Here is a 15,334-nt window from a genome sequence, read left to right as displayed (position 1 = left end):
AAACCCCTTTCCAGTCCTTAACGCTGCATCTCGAGTCCCATTATCTCCGTCTCTGCCGCGACCGTGAGGTCAGGCCGCTCGTTTCAGTGCCTGCTTTGGATAGAACTAATATTCCCTCCGGAGGCGTGGAGCGTCTGAATCCGGGCTCGCCTTCCTTTTGGCTCTGAAGTTGTATTTTCGCAAAGTCATGGACGCCAAACGATGCAGCGCGCTTCACTGTATAATTATCTGGAGGGGTCGTAATTACAAATAATGAAAGTGGTATTCCGTTTTTTGTTTATTTTTTATTTGTTTATATACTAGGGATTCTCGCACACAATTTTCAAATATACATGTTTTTAACACTTTGCTTAAATACCTTTTCTTATATCGGGTTATTTACCCCACAGTAGAATGGTATAGCCCAGTGGTGGGGAACCTATGGCACGGGCGCCAGAGGCGGCACTCTGCTCTCAATTTGGGCACCCGCACCCTGGAAAAAGTCTATGGTGTACCAATATGCCAGGGCGCACTATGAACAGCACAGGCAGCGCCCTGAATGTCGGCAGGTTATTAAAGTACATGGAAGATATACTGTTGGTTTTCAGGTTAACTTGCTGTGTTGGCATTTTACGATAAATACGTGGATTTTGGGTCGCAGTTTGGGCACTCGCTCTGCAAAAGGTTCGCCATCAGTGGTATAGCCCATGAATCAGTCAGTCCTGTGTAATGCATCCACGGCCTAGCTGAAACGTGGCATCAGTCATGTCGGCACACAGGACACTTCCATGTTTACATGGCTGCCTGTTTCCAGGTGATATGTAAAATGGCTGCCTGTGTCTAGGTGATGTTAATAAAGTTAATACCTGTCAAAAAAAAAAAAAAAACACATACAGGGAAGAGCGGGAGAACAATGTCAGGTGTGCTTCTACTCAGACCCTGACAGGTAGGAATGCCGTATATACTGTATTCGTATGTTCTGCTTCTCAGGAAACTGCTACTCACCTGTTGAATGTCTGAACAGTTAATTGAATTGCAGAGGTCACATGACAGGCCTGACGGTCACATGACTGATGCCATCTTTAGTCCTATTCGGCGCTTCTACAGATGCATTTTACAGGACTAAAATTGGCAGTACCATATTTTCTTTTTCCTTTGGAGGCTATTGTGCAAATATAACAAAGGTGTGCGAGCAAAATTTTGAATACATGTATATTGGAAAATGGTAGGACTACCTATTCTCCAAAGAAATAAGTGGAATCATTAAAACCGGAATACCTCTTCAAGAATATTGGGCACTGAGGGTCTGCTCGCTTTATAATGAGGTTCTGCAGTCAGTATATGGGTTTGGAACTGCTTCTGAGGTGCCCATGGCGTTCTTTTGGCCGGACATACGCCTGTTAGCATATCACTGCCTGGATTTTGGGGGTGGGGGGAACCAAACATACCATTTTATATCTCTCCACCAGAGTTTAATATAAAGAATTTCATATATAGTTATTATTACTTGTTAGCCAAGTCTGCCCTCTAGTGGCTGTGGTCAGTTATGACCAGGACATGTAGGTAAAGCGGGTCATAGGCTTTTAGCAATGGTGCACAATCAGTTTTTTTGGTCTACTCCCAAATGGGATTCCCATATACCCTCCATATTTTGTGTAGCTCAGGAGGGTGGGGGTCCTTGCTCCCCTGCTTGGCGACTCATAAACATGGCTGTCTCTACTGTAGTTTATGGAAACAGCCCAGTGCGTACTAGACAATACACTACAATGGACGTGCTCGGCCACCTCTCCGCCTCATCCTTTCCTTTGTGCCCAATTATAGGACATCAGAGGGGGCTTGGTATGTGCCCCTGCTTTGAATATCTATTGGCAGGTTCAGCATATACATCCCAATGTTGACTAAAGACTCCTTGAGCAGTTAACTGCCACCAATGACCCCCCCCCCCCCCCCACCTTCATTAACAAGGTCTGGCCAAATAAAGATGCTATTTTAATTGGCCCATGGAGTCACGAGCCAGACCTTGCTCTTTCCACATCGACCTGTATAGATAAGTAACAGTATATGGTGATACATCTTTTACCTTTGTTTCTACAGGCCGGGCGTGCCCTGCGTTTCTCCATTGACCTGCCAGGGCATTATCACTATGGGCATCCCCACTGACACAGAAGAGGTGCATGTAGCCGTCATCCGCCCAAAAAATGCTGGAAGCCTCAGTTCACGGGAGTATCGAGCAAAACTGTATGAGGTAAGGAGCAAGTGAGGCAGAGCCCTGCTCCTATAAATGAGTAGTCTGCCTGACAGTGCCAGCCACTACTCTCTCTCCTCTCTCTGACTGTGGGCCACCTCTGCCCGTGACTGTGGGGCCACCTCTGCCCGTGACTGTGGGGCCACCTCTGCCCGTGACTGTGGGGCCACCTCTGCCCGTGACTGTGGGGCCACCTCTGCCCGTGACTGTGGGGCCACCTCTGCCCGTGACTGTAGGGGCCACCTCTGCCCGTGACTGTGGGGCCACCTCTGCCCTTGACTGTGGGGCCACCTCTGCCCTTGACTGTGGGGCCACCTCTGCCCTTGACTGTGGGGCCACCTCTGCCCTTGACTGTGGGGCCACCTCTGCCCTTGACTGTGGGGCCACCGCTGCCCGTGACTGTGGGGCCACCGCTGCCCGTGACTGTGGGGCCACCGCTGCCCGTGACTGTGGGGCCACCTCTGCCCGTGACTGTGGGGCCACCTCTGCCCGTGACTGTGGGGCCACCTCTGCCCGTGACTGTGGGGCCACCTCTGCCCGTGACTGTGGGGCCACCTCTGCCCGTGACTGTGGGGCCACCTCTGCCCGTGACTGTGGGGCCACCGCTGCCCGTGACTGTGGGGCCACCGCTCCCCTCTGTGATGATCATTACCTCCGCTGTCAGCTGCCTTCTGTCACTTATTTTCAGTCCAAGACCGAAATCCCCTAAATACACTTGCTGGACTCCATCATTGGAAGCTGATTTCCTTTTTTCCCCTCTTTACAGATCTTGATGATTGAGGTGCCAATAGAAGGGCAAAAGAAGAAGCGGAGGAAGGTTTTGCTGGAGACCAATCTACAGGGGGAGAAAGACAAGTCCCAGGAGATACTAGACTATGTGCTGGAGACCACAAAGCAGATCTACCCCTCGAATCAAGGGGTTAAAGGTGATGATGAAATCCTGGTCAGTGGTGGGGTAGAAGAGACCTCCTGTATGTCAGAATATCAGACATACCAAAGATTGCCACATTTAGATTTCACGTTGTGTATTGGTAAAATCCACTGTAAATACTGTAGTATAGTGTGAATGGGGCTGCGTGTGGGGCTCATGTACCGCACCAAGGTCATCTCACATGTCTGCACAGGGCGCCTGGTGTCCGCTTATCCTGGCATCTGACCAAAATGTACAGGAAAGAGACGCGCAGAAGAGAACTGCCGGCGAGCCTTTTTCCTGTACTGTGCCTGCGCCGGGTACTGAAGCGCACAGTGCTGCGCGAGCCTTTAGGAGAAATCAGGGCCAGGTGTGATCACATTTACACTGCCTGGTCCTGTCAATCAAAGTAGAGAGGGCGCGGCCGGTGTAGAGAGAGTGGAGCTTCTAGGTGTAATGGTAACGCCCCCGTTGCTCCTAGAGGCTCATTTGCATATAATAAAACATCATTTTTCTCAGCAATGCGGGACACATATGGACATGGGACCAACACAGATGCCTTCAGCTGCCAAGCGCACATGTAACAGGTCAGCCAGTGTCATAGGGACAAAACTGCTGACAGATGCCCTTTTAATCTGAAGCCCAGAAAATTGTGAGCACAAGATTGTGGATAGGGTTTGACCAACGTCTGTCTAAAGTGTATTGTCACTTTAATTCTGAATTAGCGCATGTTCAATTACAAAATGACTCGCCTCCTTATGCAGATTAGTTCTACCCGTGAAGTGTTCAGTGATGGACGTACCCTCTAAATTGCACTGGATGCTTCTCTGAGGTCATCTGCCGCCCCAAGTAGTGTCCTCTAATCAACCCTTCTGCAGAATGTCAGACAATGTCTCAAATTTTGTGTCTTCTTCCTTCTTTTTATTCTACAGGTAAAAGAGTTGTCTTAATGAACAAGTTTCCTCTGGACGGTGAAAAGGCCGGTAAAGAGGCGACTCTGTTCCTGGTCCCAACCTCTGTGAAAGGTGGGTGGACATAGACCACGTAGGGCCCCTGTTCAAGAAAAGTATGAGAGCAGCCAGAGTCAAGTACATGTATAAGAACTCCTTAAGGCTACTTTCACACTTGCGCTTGATCGGATCCGTTCTGAACGGATCCGATCATATTAATGCAGACGGAGGCTCCGTTCAGTACGGATCCGTCTGCATTAATAACTTTAAAAAAATTCGCAAGTGCGCAAGTAGCCTGCGCGGATCCGTTCAGACTTTCAATGTAAAGTCAATGGGGGACGGATCCGCTTGAAGATTGAGCCATATGGTGACCTCTTCAAGCGGATCCGTTCCCATTGACTTACATTGTAAGTCTGGACGGATCCGCACGCCTCCGCACGGCCAGGTGGACACCCGAACGCTGCAAGCAGCGTTCAGCTGTCCGCCTGTCCGTGCGGAGGCGAGCGGAGCGGAGGCTGAACGCCGCCAGACTGATGCAGTCTGAGCGGATCCGCTCCATTCAGACTGCATCAGGGCTGGACGGCTGCGTTCGGGTCCGCTCGTGAGCCCCTTCAAACGGAGCTCACGAGCGGACAGCCGAACGCTAGTGTGAAAGTAACCTTACCCTGGGTTCACACCTGAGCGTTCCTCAAACGCGCGTTTTTGTCGCGCGTTTTTATGCGCGTTTTTTGTAATAGTAAACGCGCGTTTGACGCGCGTTTGTGTCATTGACTGCAGTGTCCTATGGCCACAAACGCGCGTCAAAACGCCCCAAAGAAGCTCAAGTACTTGTTTGAGCGTCGGGCGTTTTACAGCGCGTTCGTACGCACTGTAAAACGCCCAGGTGTGAACCCTTCCCATAGGAAAGCATTGGTTTTCATGTCTTAAGCGTTTTACAGCGCGTTTGAACGCGCTGTAAAACGCTCAGGTGTGAACCCAGGGTTAAGGAGTTTCCCACAAGTTCCCACAGTGTGGCCCCCGAAACAGAAGAGTCATTTACCTGCTCCATGCCGCTTCAGTCCTCCGCTTCTTTTTGTCCCAGCACCGTCTACATCTGGCTGACTATGGGCATGGTCACATACACTGCTCCAGCCAATGACTCATGTGGCCACAAGCAGCACGTCACCACTGAAGCCAGTCATTGGCTTTCGGGGTGCATGTGACCATGTCCATAGACAGCCGGATGTAAGCGGTGCAGGGACCGGAAGATGGAGGCAGAGCGGAGGGGCGCAGGTAAGTATGAATCTTCAGTTTCAGGGCCCATGCAGCAGGAACTTGTTAAAAAATATTTTAAAGGGGTTGTCCACTGAGGATCGGCAGTTATCGGACACCCCGCACTCCCACTGATCAGCTGTTTGGGAGTAGCTTCAGCACCAGAACCACACTGCTTCATCCATTGTGTAGTGGGCGCGGATGGTTACCGCAGTGCTGTCGTAGTTCACGTAAATGAGAGCAGTAAACGGCTGTCGGACCTCCCATCCCCAAACAGATATCAATGTCCTGTCCTGAGGACAGACCATCAGTATGGGCGGTATTCTCTCTCTGACATTAAAGCAGTTGTCTCATCACAGACAATGGGAGCATATCGCTAGGATGTGCCCCCATTGTTTTATAGGTGCAGGTCCCAGCGGTGGGACCTGCACCTATATCGATAATGTAGCCCCGAAAGTGTTAGAGAACGCACTGTGCATGCGCAGCCGCCCTCCATTTGTTTTCTATGGGGCTGCCAAAAATAGCCAAGCGCTGGTTAAGCTATTTCCGCTGGGCCCATTGAAGTGAATGGGAACGGTGGCCGGTCATGCGCAGTGCGCTTCCATTCACTTCTGTAGGGGTCAGAGTCCTCCAGCCACCACTTTTCGGGGCTCCGTTCCCGATACAGCGATATGCCCCCATTGTCTGTGATGAGAATACCCCTTTAAAGGAGCCCTAAACTGTTGGTGAAACCGCAAAAGTGCAACGGCACTTCCCAGACCGCTCTGCGCTTTTGGGTTTCATCGGCTCTGCCTGGCTTTTCCAGAGTGCAGAATATGGATCCTGTATACCTTCTATGGATCTGTACTCCGCATGCTGGAGAAGCCAAGAATGGTCGATGAAACCTGAAGGTGCAGAGCATTCTGAAAAGCGCTGCGGCGCCTTCGTGTTTTCAGTAAAGGTTTGGGGCCCCTTTAATGACTGAGATCAGAATGCCCGTCTTGAAGGGGTTGTCCAGCCCCTAATATTGATGACCTATCCTCAGCAGCTCATCTGATCAGCGGCAGTCTGACACCCAGGACCCCTGCCGATCAGCTGTGAGACGAAGAGGCGGCGCTCCATGCGAGCACCGCTTCCTCGTCATCACACTACGCATTGTCTCCAGTGGAGCGGCGGCGTAGTGTAATTGCAGGGAATGGAGCAGTTTCCCTGCATCGAGGAATCGTTTAGATTACGTGATCACGGAGCGGGAGTGAAATTAAGCGTCTCACTCACCGCTTCCGTGTCCTCCGGAGGCCAGAGAGGCAGGACTGAGCGGCCGGCACAGCTGAGGAGGAGGAGGGAGTCTCTCCGTCCTCACTGTGCGCGGCTGCCGCTGAAGACCAAGTAGGAGGAGGAGGGGAGGGACTGAGGAGGAGGAGGAGGGGAGGGGAGGGACTGTGGCCACTGCGCCACCAATGAATGTGCCGGCCATATCCCACAGGGTCCCCCTCCTCCCCCCCATCATTGGTGGCAGTGTCAGTTCCGATCGGAGCCCCAGCAGTGTAATGCTGGGGCTCCGATCGGTTACCATGGCAGCCAGGACGCTACTGAAGTCCTGGCTGCCATGGTATGTTAGTGAGCAGAGAGCAGCGCATTATACTCACGTGCGCTGTGGCCGGCGGTCGCTCCTTCTCATAGGTCTGTGCGGCGGATTGCTAATGCTGTAAGCATTAGCAATCCGCCGCACAGACAGAAGAAGGAGTGACCGGCGGCCACAGCGCACGTGAGTATAATGCGCTGCTCTCTGCTCACTAACATACCATGGCAGCCAGGGCTTCAGTAGCGTGACTCCTGGCTGCCATGGTAACTGACACTGCCACCAATGATGGGGGGGAGGAGGGGGACCCTGTGGCCACTGCCACCAATGATTAATACTGGGGGGGGGGTTGCGTTACCAGAGGGGGCAGGCAGATCAGAGGCTGGGGGGAGGGGGGGGAGGCAGATCAGAGGCTGGGGGGGGGAGGCAGATCAGAGGCTGGGGGGGGGAGGCAGATCAGAGGCTGGGGGGGGAGGCAGATCAGAGGCTGGGGGGGGGAGGCAGATCAGAGGCTGGGGGGGGAGGCAGATCAGAGGCTGGGGGGAGGCAGATCAGAGGCTGGGGGGAGGCAGATGGAGAGAGAGTGGTTAATGGAGGCTGCAAGCACCACCTTGGCATGTATAAAGTTATTGGTTTAGAGAGGGGTTAATGAAGGCACCTCCAAGGTGCTTTCATTAACCTCTTCAAACCAATAACTTTATACATGCCTAATGCCAAGGTGCTTCCATTAACCCCTCCAAACCCAATGGGCATGTATAAAGTTATTGGTTTGGAGGGGTTAATGGAAGCACCTTGGCATTAGGCATGTATAAAGTTATTAACCCCTTCAAACCAATAACTTTATACATACCTAATTACGTACGTTATTTTAAGTAGCTTTTTCTTATTAGATTACTCGATGAATCGAGAAATATAATCGATAGAATACTCGATTACAAAAATATTCGTTTACTGCAGCCCTAATACCACACCACGCACAGGGTTAAAGGGATTATCGGATGATTTGGATAGGTCATCAGCATCTGATCGGTGGGGGTCCGATCCCTGCCGATCATCTCTTTGACCGCCGCAGCTTTCTCGCTGCCTACCCTAGGCTGGCAATCTCTGTATAGTGCTGCAGAATATTTGGCCCCTAAACCCTGTGTAGTCTGATCCTAGCACTCCCCTTCTTTAATTTTGGCAGATTAGCAAGAAGGACACAGATTTAAAAACAAAACTGCAGGATCAGACTACATAGAGCTGGTTTGTTGTCTGTTACCATGGAGACATATAAATCTGCTTGTACTTCAGCTTTCCCAGCCATAACTAAGGAATGACTGAATATGGTTTGTGGTCACCAGTATGGAAATACACAATTTGTGTCTTAATGATTAATGAATGTTTTTTTTTCGATTTCCCTTCTTTTGCAGATAATTTGAAGACCAACTCCAACCCTGGGAGTCCTGTCTTCTACTGCCTGCAGGATATCATGAGGGTGTGCAGCGAGAGCAGCAGTCACTTCTCTACAGTTACAGCTCGCATGCTCATTGCTCTGGATAAGTAAGAATGGACATTGTATGTAATTCTTGTTTTTATGTAGCACCAACATATTCCGCAGCGCTGTACAGACATGGTCACCTGCCACATCAGTCCCTTCTGGTGATTACAATCCGCCACACAGACCCCAGGGGACAGGTCAGCCAGTAGGCTCAGCACATCCAGCTCAGATACAAGGAGAACACCAGCAAAATAGTGAATGCAACTCTGGAGTAATAATACAGGGTGTAGTTCAGGATAAGTAATGTAGGTACACAGTGATTCCACCAGCAGAATAGTGAGTGCAGCTCTGGAGCATAATACAGGATGTAACTCAGGATCAGTACAGGATAAGTAATGCATGTAGACAGTGACTGCACCAGCAGAATAGTGAGTGCAGCTCTGGAGTATAATACAGGATGTAACTCAGGATCAGTACAGGATAAGTAATGTATGTACACAGTGACTGCACCAGCAGAATAGTGAGTGCAGCTCTGGAGTATAATACAGGATGTAACTCAGGATCAGTACAGGATAAGTAATGTAATGTATGTACACTGTGACTGCACCAGCAGAATAGTGAGTGCAGCTCTGGAGTATAATACAGGATGTAACTCAGGATCAGTACAGGATAAGTAATGTAATGTATGTACACAGTGACTGCACCAGCAGAATAGTGAGTGCAGCTCTGGGGTATAATACAGGATGTAACTCAGGATCAGTATAAAATAAGTGATATAATATATTTACAAACATTAATTGTAGAGATGAGCGAATTTCATCTTATGAAATTCGTTCACGCTTCGTTTGGTGGTAAAAGCAGAACTGCGTTATGGATTACGTTACCACGGACCATAACAATTCTATGACGGAATGCCTTTAGAGGGCTCCCCTGCATAACGGAAACAGGACGGATCTTTTTTGCAGCCCATAGACTTCTATTATGACGGAATGAATAACGGAATGCCTGTCATGGCATTCCGTTATGCATTCAGTTATAGAATTGCGTTATGGTCCGTGGTAACGGAATCCATAACGCAGTACTGCTTTTACCACCAAACGAAGCGTGAAAGAATTTTAAAATATGAAATTTGCTCATCTCTAATTAATTGTATCTGTATAATGATGTTACCCCGATCCGCTCTTTTCCTTGAACAGGTGGTTGGATGAGCAGCACACTAAGTCTCACGCCATTTCTGCGCTGTTCCGCCCGTCTCCTCTGGATAGGATAAAGACCAACGTGACAAACCCAGCGTATTCCACGGAGGCTGGGCAGTCGGAAGACTCGCTGCACATGGGATATACCGCCCTGGAAATCAAGAGCAAAATGATGGCTCTGGAGAAAGCGGACATGTGCATTTACAACCCTCTGTTTGGTTCGGATCTGCAGTATACCAACAGGGTACGTGTGGCAGGGCTCTGGATGGTGCTCTTCCTCATGGTGATTAAGATAGAAACATAGAGATCCCTACCCCCAGCCTAATGTCTTACAGGGGTACAGCCACTGATTGAAAGATGGGAAAATAAATGTCATCTACCAATCTGTGCCGCCTTGTGTGTTTCAGTGGTTGGGGTAGGTTCACATCTGTAGCAGGTAAATCCGGTGGTCTGTTCCGGGAGAGGAGCCGACTGCTGGAGTTCCCATATTCGTCATGGCCAGGCACCGCTGGATCCCCATTCATTATAATGGGTTCTGGCATTCTGCCGGAAACCCCCTGGATCATATTATATTGAATTGGGATCCTGCAGTGTGCGGTTATGCCAGATACGGTAACTCCAGTAGTCGGCTCCTCTTTGGGAACAGATTAGCGGATTCGCCTGCCGCAGATGTGCACCGACCCTTTCTAGTCATTTGTTACGCTACCCCTTCTGCTGTCTGTCTGTAGCTTAGCAAGTAGAGGTGGCAGATAGAAGCGAGTAACACAGTACCGCAGGATCAGACTACACAGGGACTGTTTGTAGTCTGTAACCATCGAGATGCATAGGTCTACGCAGGAGCTGTATACACAAAACGATAGGGTTTTCGAACCACTTGCCTACCGCCGCATGACTTTATACATCGCGGCAGTAGTCTCTGATCTGTAACCCGACCTATAAAAGCAACGGGTTACATTGCGATCTGCCGTGCCGCCGCAGATCATTGTGACCATGCTGTCATTAGACAGTGGGAGCAGTCAGGTGGTAATAGACGCTTGTAGCATCCGGCTACAAGCGTCTATTACATTGTAAATTCTAAAAGCCATCAGGGAGCTCTTTTTGTTATATAAGAGCGCCACCTGCTGGCTGTGAATTGAACTGTCAGCCTGCAGGCTGGGAATTAACCCCTTCCTGCCTTCACTGTGGCCGGAAGGGGTTAATTCATAAAAAAAAAAAAGTAAAGCAAAATTAAAAAAAAAAAGAGAGAGAAATACAGAAAATAAAAAAATTATAGTTATAGCAATAGTTACTAGTATTAGCAATAGTATAGCAGACTATGTACACACGGATACAAACATCCCACCCCTTTTTCATTCATAAAAAAAAATAATATATATATATTTATTTATTTTTTAGTAAATAGTATAGTGGAATTTGTGTGTAAAATATACAAACATACATTTTTTATTAAAAAAATCTAGGTATTTGTTTTTGCTATATTTTGTATAGCAGTTTTTTTCTGCGTATAAAATACAAATGCACACATATTATTTTCATTTATAAAAAAAAATACTTAATGTCCAAATTTTCCCAAAATGAATACCTTAGGGGAATAACCGAATAGAAACTCACTTTGAAGGGGCTTGTAGCGTTTTGGCGCTGTACAAGATTTTTCCGGCAGTGCGGTGCTATATAGAACCAGCAATAGAAAAATAAGTCGCCAAAATGCGCTCCAGTCTTTTGAAGTCTTGCGGCGGGCCCAGCCAGTAGATAAACTACATAAATAGCCTCCATTTACAGGAATGGTTTTAGAAATGTTTTGTCTTGACACCTTTTGTAATAGTTAGAAAAAAAACTTGATAACAAAGGGGGAAAGAAAAGTTTTTCATAATTTTAACAGTTTTTCCTTAAATATATATATATTTTTTTATATTCTAGCCATTTTCTAATGGCACGAAAGAAAGGTCTAAGGTGTCCCGAGAAAAATAATATCCCATACATGTAGGTTGGCTCAGAAATGAATATGTTATTTGCAGTTAGATAGACGCATTGCTACAGCTGAAAAATTGGCCTGGTAAGGACCCCTCGGTAATGAAGCGGTTAAAATAAGGAATTAGCAAAATTGCATTTTATGACTCATTAGGCTACTCTCACACTTGCAGCCTGCCGGATCCGTGCTAACGCTAGCCCACCATGCTGCCGGAGGTCCGCTCCAGCCCCATTCACTATAATGGTGACAGGCCAGAGGTCCAAGCCAACAGACGGCCAGACAAAAGCGACAGCATGCTGCGGTTTTTGTCCGGCCGCCTTTCTGCTTGTTTGCCGTGCTGCGACCGGCCCTCCGGTCCGCCCCCATTATAGTGAATGGGGCCGGAGCGGACTTCCGCCAGCACGGTGGGCTAGCGTTAGCACGGATCCGGCAGCCTGTTCCCCCGCCGGACCCTGCTGCCGCCGGTGTGAAAGTAGCCTTAGAAAGCTTTTCCTACCCTTATTTGTCACTCCTTTGCAATTGGAGGCTCTGTGGCTGTCAGGGCACTACAGGTTCCAGCATAACCTGTTTTTGCAGGCTGTCAGGGTATGCTGGTGCGTGTAGTTGTTCAGCAGAGGGAGAGCTGTTGCTTGCATTGTATTCTAGGTCTAGAACTAGTCTCTCTCTTGACAGGTTGATAAAGTGGTGATCAACCCCTACTTTGGGCTCGGGGCCCCAGACTACTCCAAAATCCAGATCCCGAAAAGAGACAAGTGGCAGAGGAGCATGAGCAGCGTCATGGAAGACAAGTACGACACATTGATATCTTCCGTAAATCGGTTTATGTCACATGTTCATGTTTAGGGCGAAATCCCCGGCTGAACAGACTTTGGAGATCCAGCTTTACCTATGTCCGGCTATAAAGCTGCAGAAGAAACGGATAGCCTAAAGTACATATTGTAACAAAGGCTCAGCTGTGAGTAGTTCGATAGTAGGACAAGTTCCGTAAGTTACATCAGCTCCTAGATGGTTCCACGGACCAACAGCAAGCAGAGATCTTACAAATGGGGAGGAATTGAAACACAAAGGGGCAGATTTACTAATTGTGTCATACTGTGCACAAATCACAGTCTTAATATTAGACTAATTTACGATTATGGCGCGTGGACCTTTGTAAAGTAGGAGTATCATAAATCCTGGGCCAGAATTCCATCCGTACATCGAAAATATTGTCAGTATGCCCAAAAAAAGTCTAGTCTAAGTGTACGCCATCAGTAGGTATAGCTGCACTTCAAAAATAGGCCAAAATGTTGGCACATGGAGGTGCAGTTTAGGCCACACCCCCTATTTCCCAGCCTAACCACGCCCCTTTCTGTGAAGCCATTCCCCTGGTCAGACGGGGGCGTAAAATGCTGAGAAAAGCTTAACAGGTAAATGTGATGCAAAGCATGCATGCCAGTTTTATTTTTACTCAAAATGCACCAAAAAACTGGTGCATTTTCAATCGGCAATCTACCCCAAAGTACATTACAAAGTTGAGGAACCTTCCGTTCTACGAAGATTACTGCTTAGTATAACTTTGTGCATCGTCACCGTTGTATTGGCAGTGTGTGTAGTTATTGGTTTTGTCCACTAGAGAGCGCCAGTGGGTGGATGACTTCCCTCTGCACCGCAGCGCCTGTGAAGGGGACTCCACGCTGCTGAGCAAACTACTCGATGAAGGCTTTTCTGTCGACCAGCTGGACAACGACCAGTGGGCGCCCATACATTATGCGTGCTGGTGAGTAACTAACCCCGGCAACTGGATATATATACTGTATAGAGCCTCGAATGCCACACCTGTCCGCAGGCCGTCTGCGGTAGTGCAGCCGATACCAGGTACAAGCCAAAGGACAGGTGTGGCGTCATTTATGGCAGAAAGCAGCCATGTTTTTCTAATCCTCTTTAACCACTTCATGACCGCCATCTTCTGTTTGTGAATTTTTAATTTTTTTTTAACCTCCGGCCTTCCCCCCTTTTTTTTTTTTTTTTCTTCGTTCCCATAGCCATATGAGGGCTTGTATTTTGCGGAACAAGTTGTACTTTCTAACGCCACCATTTAATATTGTATATGATGTAGTGGGAAGCGGGAAACAAAATTCCAAATGGGTTGAAATTGAGGAAGAAACGCCATTTCGCCTTGGTTTTATGGGTTTTGTTTTTATGGCGTTTCCTATGCGGTAAAACTGGCCTGTGCCCTTCATTCTCTGGGTCAGTATGATTAGAGGTACCACATTTATATAGTTTTAGGCCTCATGCACACAATAGTATTTTTTCACGGTCCGCAAAACGGGGTTCCGTTGTTCCGTGATCCGTGTCCGTTTTTTCTTTCGTGTGTATTCCTTGATTTTTGGAGGATCAGCAGACCAGAAAAGTGAAAAAAAAATCTAAGTCAACTTTGCCTTGAAAATGATAGGAAAAAAACTGACACGGATCACGGACGCGGATGACAATCTTGTGTGCCTCCGTGTTTTTTCACGGACCCATTGACTTGAATGGGTCCGCGAACCGTTGTCCGTCCGACAGGTCATATTTTTTGGACGGACAGGAAACACGGATTACGGACGCGGATGACAAACGGTGCATTTTCCGAGTTTTCAACGGACCCATTGAAAGTCAATGGGTCCGCAGAAAATCACGGAAAACGGACACGGATGCACATAACGGCCGTGTGCATGAGGCCTTACTTGTGTTTTTAATACTGAATAAAATAAAAAAAAAGTTGGAAATTTTTTTTTTTCTTTTTATAGCCTTATTCTGACCCCCCATAACTTTTTTTTTTTTCAATAGATCTGTGACTGTCTACGAATCTGTGTGGGAATAATTTTTTACGGGGTGATCTGTAGTTTTTTATTGATTCACATTTCTGACTGATCACTTTTTATTCACTTTTTTTGTGAGGAGATGAAGCGACGAATCAGCCATTTTGATTTTTTATTATTTTTTTAAACTGTTCGCCATATAGGATAAATATTTTTATAGTTTGGGCATTTTGAGACACAGTGATGTCCATGATGTTTTTTTTTTGTTTATTTTAATTTATGGGGGACTGAGCTTTATATTTCATTTTTTTTTAATATTTATAAAAACATATTTTTTTACCCTACACTACAATGGCTTGCTATTGCAATTCATTGCAGATTTGCTATGTTCTTATGGCGCTCCGCTACCTGCAGGGCTTCATAGGAACTACAGCTGTGAAAGCCCTGGGCTTTCACTCTCAATCAGCGTTTCCAGATTTTTGCGCTCTGATGCCATGGTCACATTTGACCATGGCATCTGAGGGGGTTAAATGTCTGCGATTGGCATTATTGCCGATCGCAGACATTAGCCCCGGGTGTCTGCTGTTTTAAACGCTAGCGGGCACCATTTTTAACCCCCACACTTCCATTGTACATGTACAGCAGCGGTGCCGAAGGGGGTTAATCCAGATTTGTAGTTTTACTTTTAAGTAATGCAGTTAGGGCGCTGTTTACACCTGCAATAGACTTATTGTTCGTCTTTGTTCTTGACCAGGTATGGGAAGGTGGAGGCCACCAGCATGTTACTGGACAAAGGAAAATGCAATCCAAACTTGCTGAACGGACAGCTGAGCTCCCCACTTCACTTTGCTGCCGGAGGCGGACATGCTGAAATAGTTCAAATTCTTCTCAATCACTCAGAGACAGACAGGGTAAGGGGGGGGGGGGTTCTGATTTTTCTGTTAAAGGGGTTTTCCGGGATTTTAATATTGATGACCTATCCTCAGGATAGGTCATCAATATCAGATCGGCGGGGGTCC

The 15,334-nt window shown here is 47.7% G+C and overlaps 1 protein-coding gene across 2 annotated transcripts in view; it reads left to right on the top strand.

Annotated features, from left to right (window-relative positions):
• The window catches only part of KRIT1 (KRIT1 ankyrin repeat containing), a 48,386-nt gene that overhangs the window by 14,308 nt on the left and 18,744 nt on the right, over positions 1-15,334 (top strand). For both annotated transcript variants that reach the window (XM_044295873.1, XM_044295874.1), the window contains 8 exons: positions 2,074-2,224; positions 2,991-3,150; positions 4,067-4,159; positions 8,303-8,432; positions 9,567-9,810; positions 12,208-12,323; positions 13,151-13,294; positions 15,070-15,226. In XM_044295873.1, the coding sequence (XP_044151808.1) occupies positions 2,123-2,224; positions 2,991-3,150; positions 4,067-4,159; positions 8,303-8,432; positions 9,567-9,810; positions 12,208-12,323; positions 13,151-13,294; positions 15,070-15,226 (1,146 nt within the window). In that variant the 5' untranslated portion in view covers positions 2,074-2,122. The remainder of the gene's footprint in view (positions 1-2,073; positions 2,225-2,990; positions 3,151-4,066; positions 4,160-8,302; positions 8,433-9,566; positions 9,811-12,207; positions 12,324-13,150; positions 13,295-15,069; positions 15,227-15,334) is intronic.

Source organism: Bufo gargarizans, chromosome 5 (genome assembly GCF_014858855.1).
Source record: "Bufo gargarizans isolate SCDJY-AF-19 chromosome 5, ASM1485885v1, whole genome shotgun sequence".
In the NCBI taxonomy this organism is placed as follows: domain Eukaryota; kingdom Metazoa; phylum Chordata; class Amphibia; order Anura; family Bufonidae; genus Bufo; species Bufo gargarizans.
The sequence above is the reverse complement of the archived record's forward strand: the minus strand, read 5'-3'. Positions and strand labels throughout refer to the sequence as shown.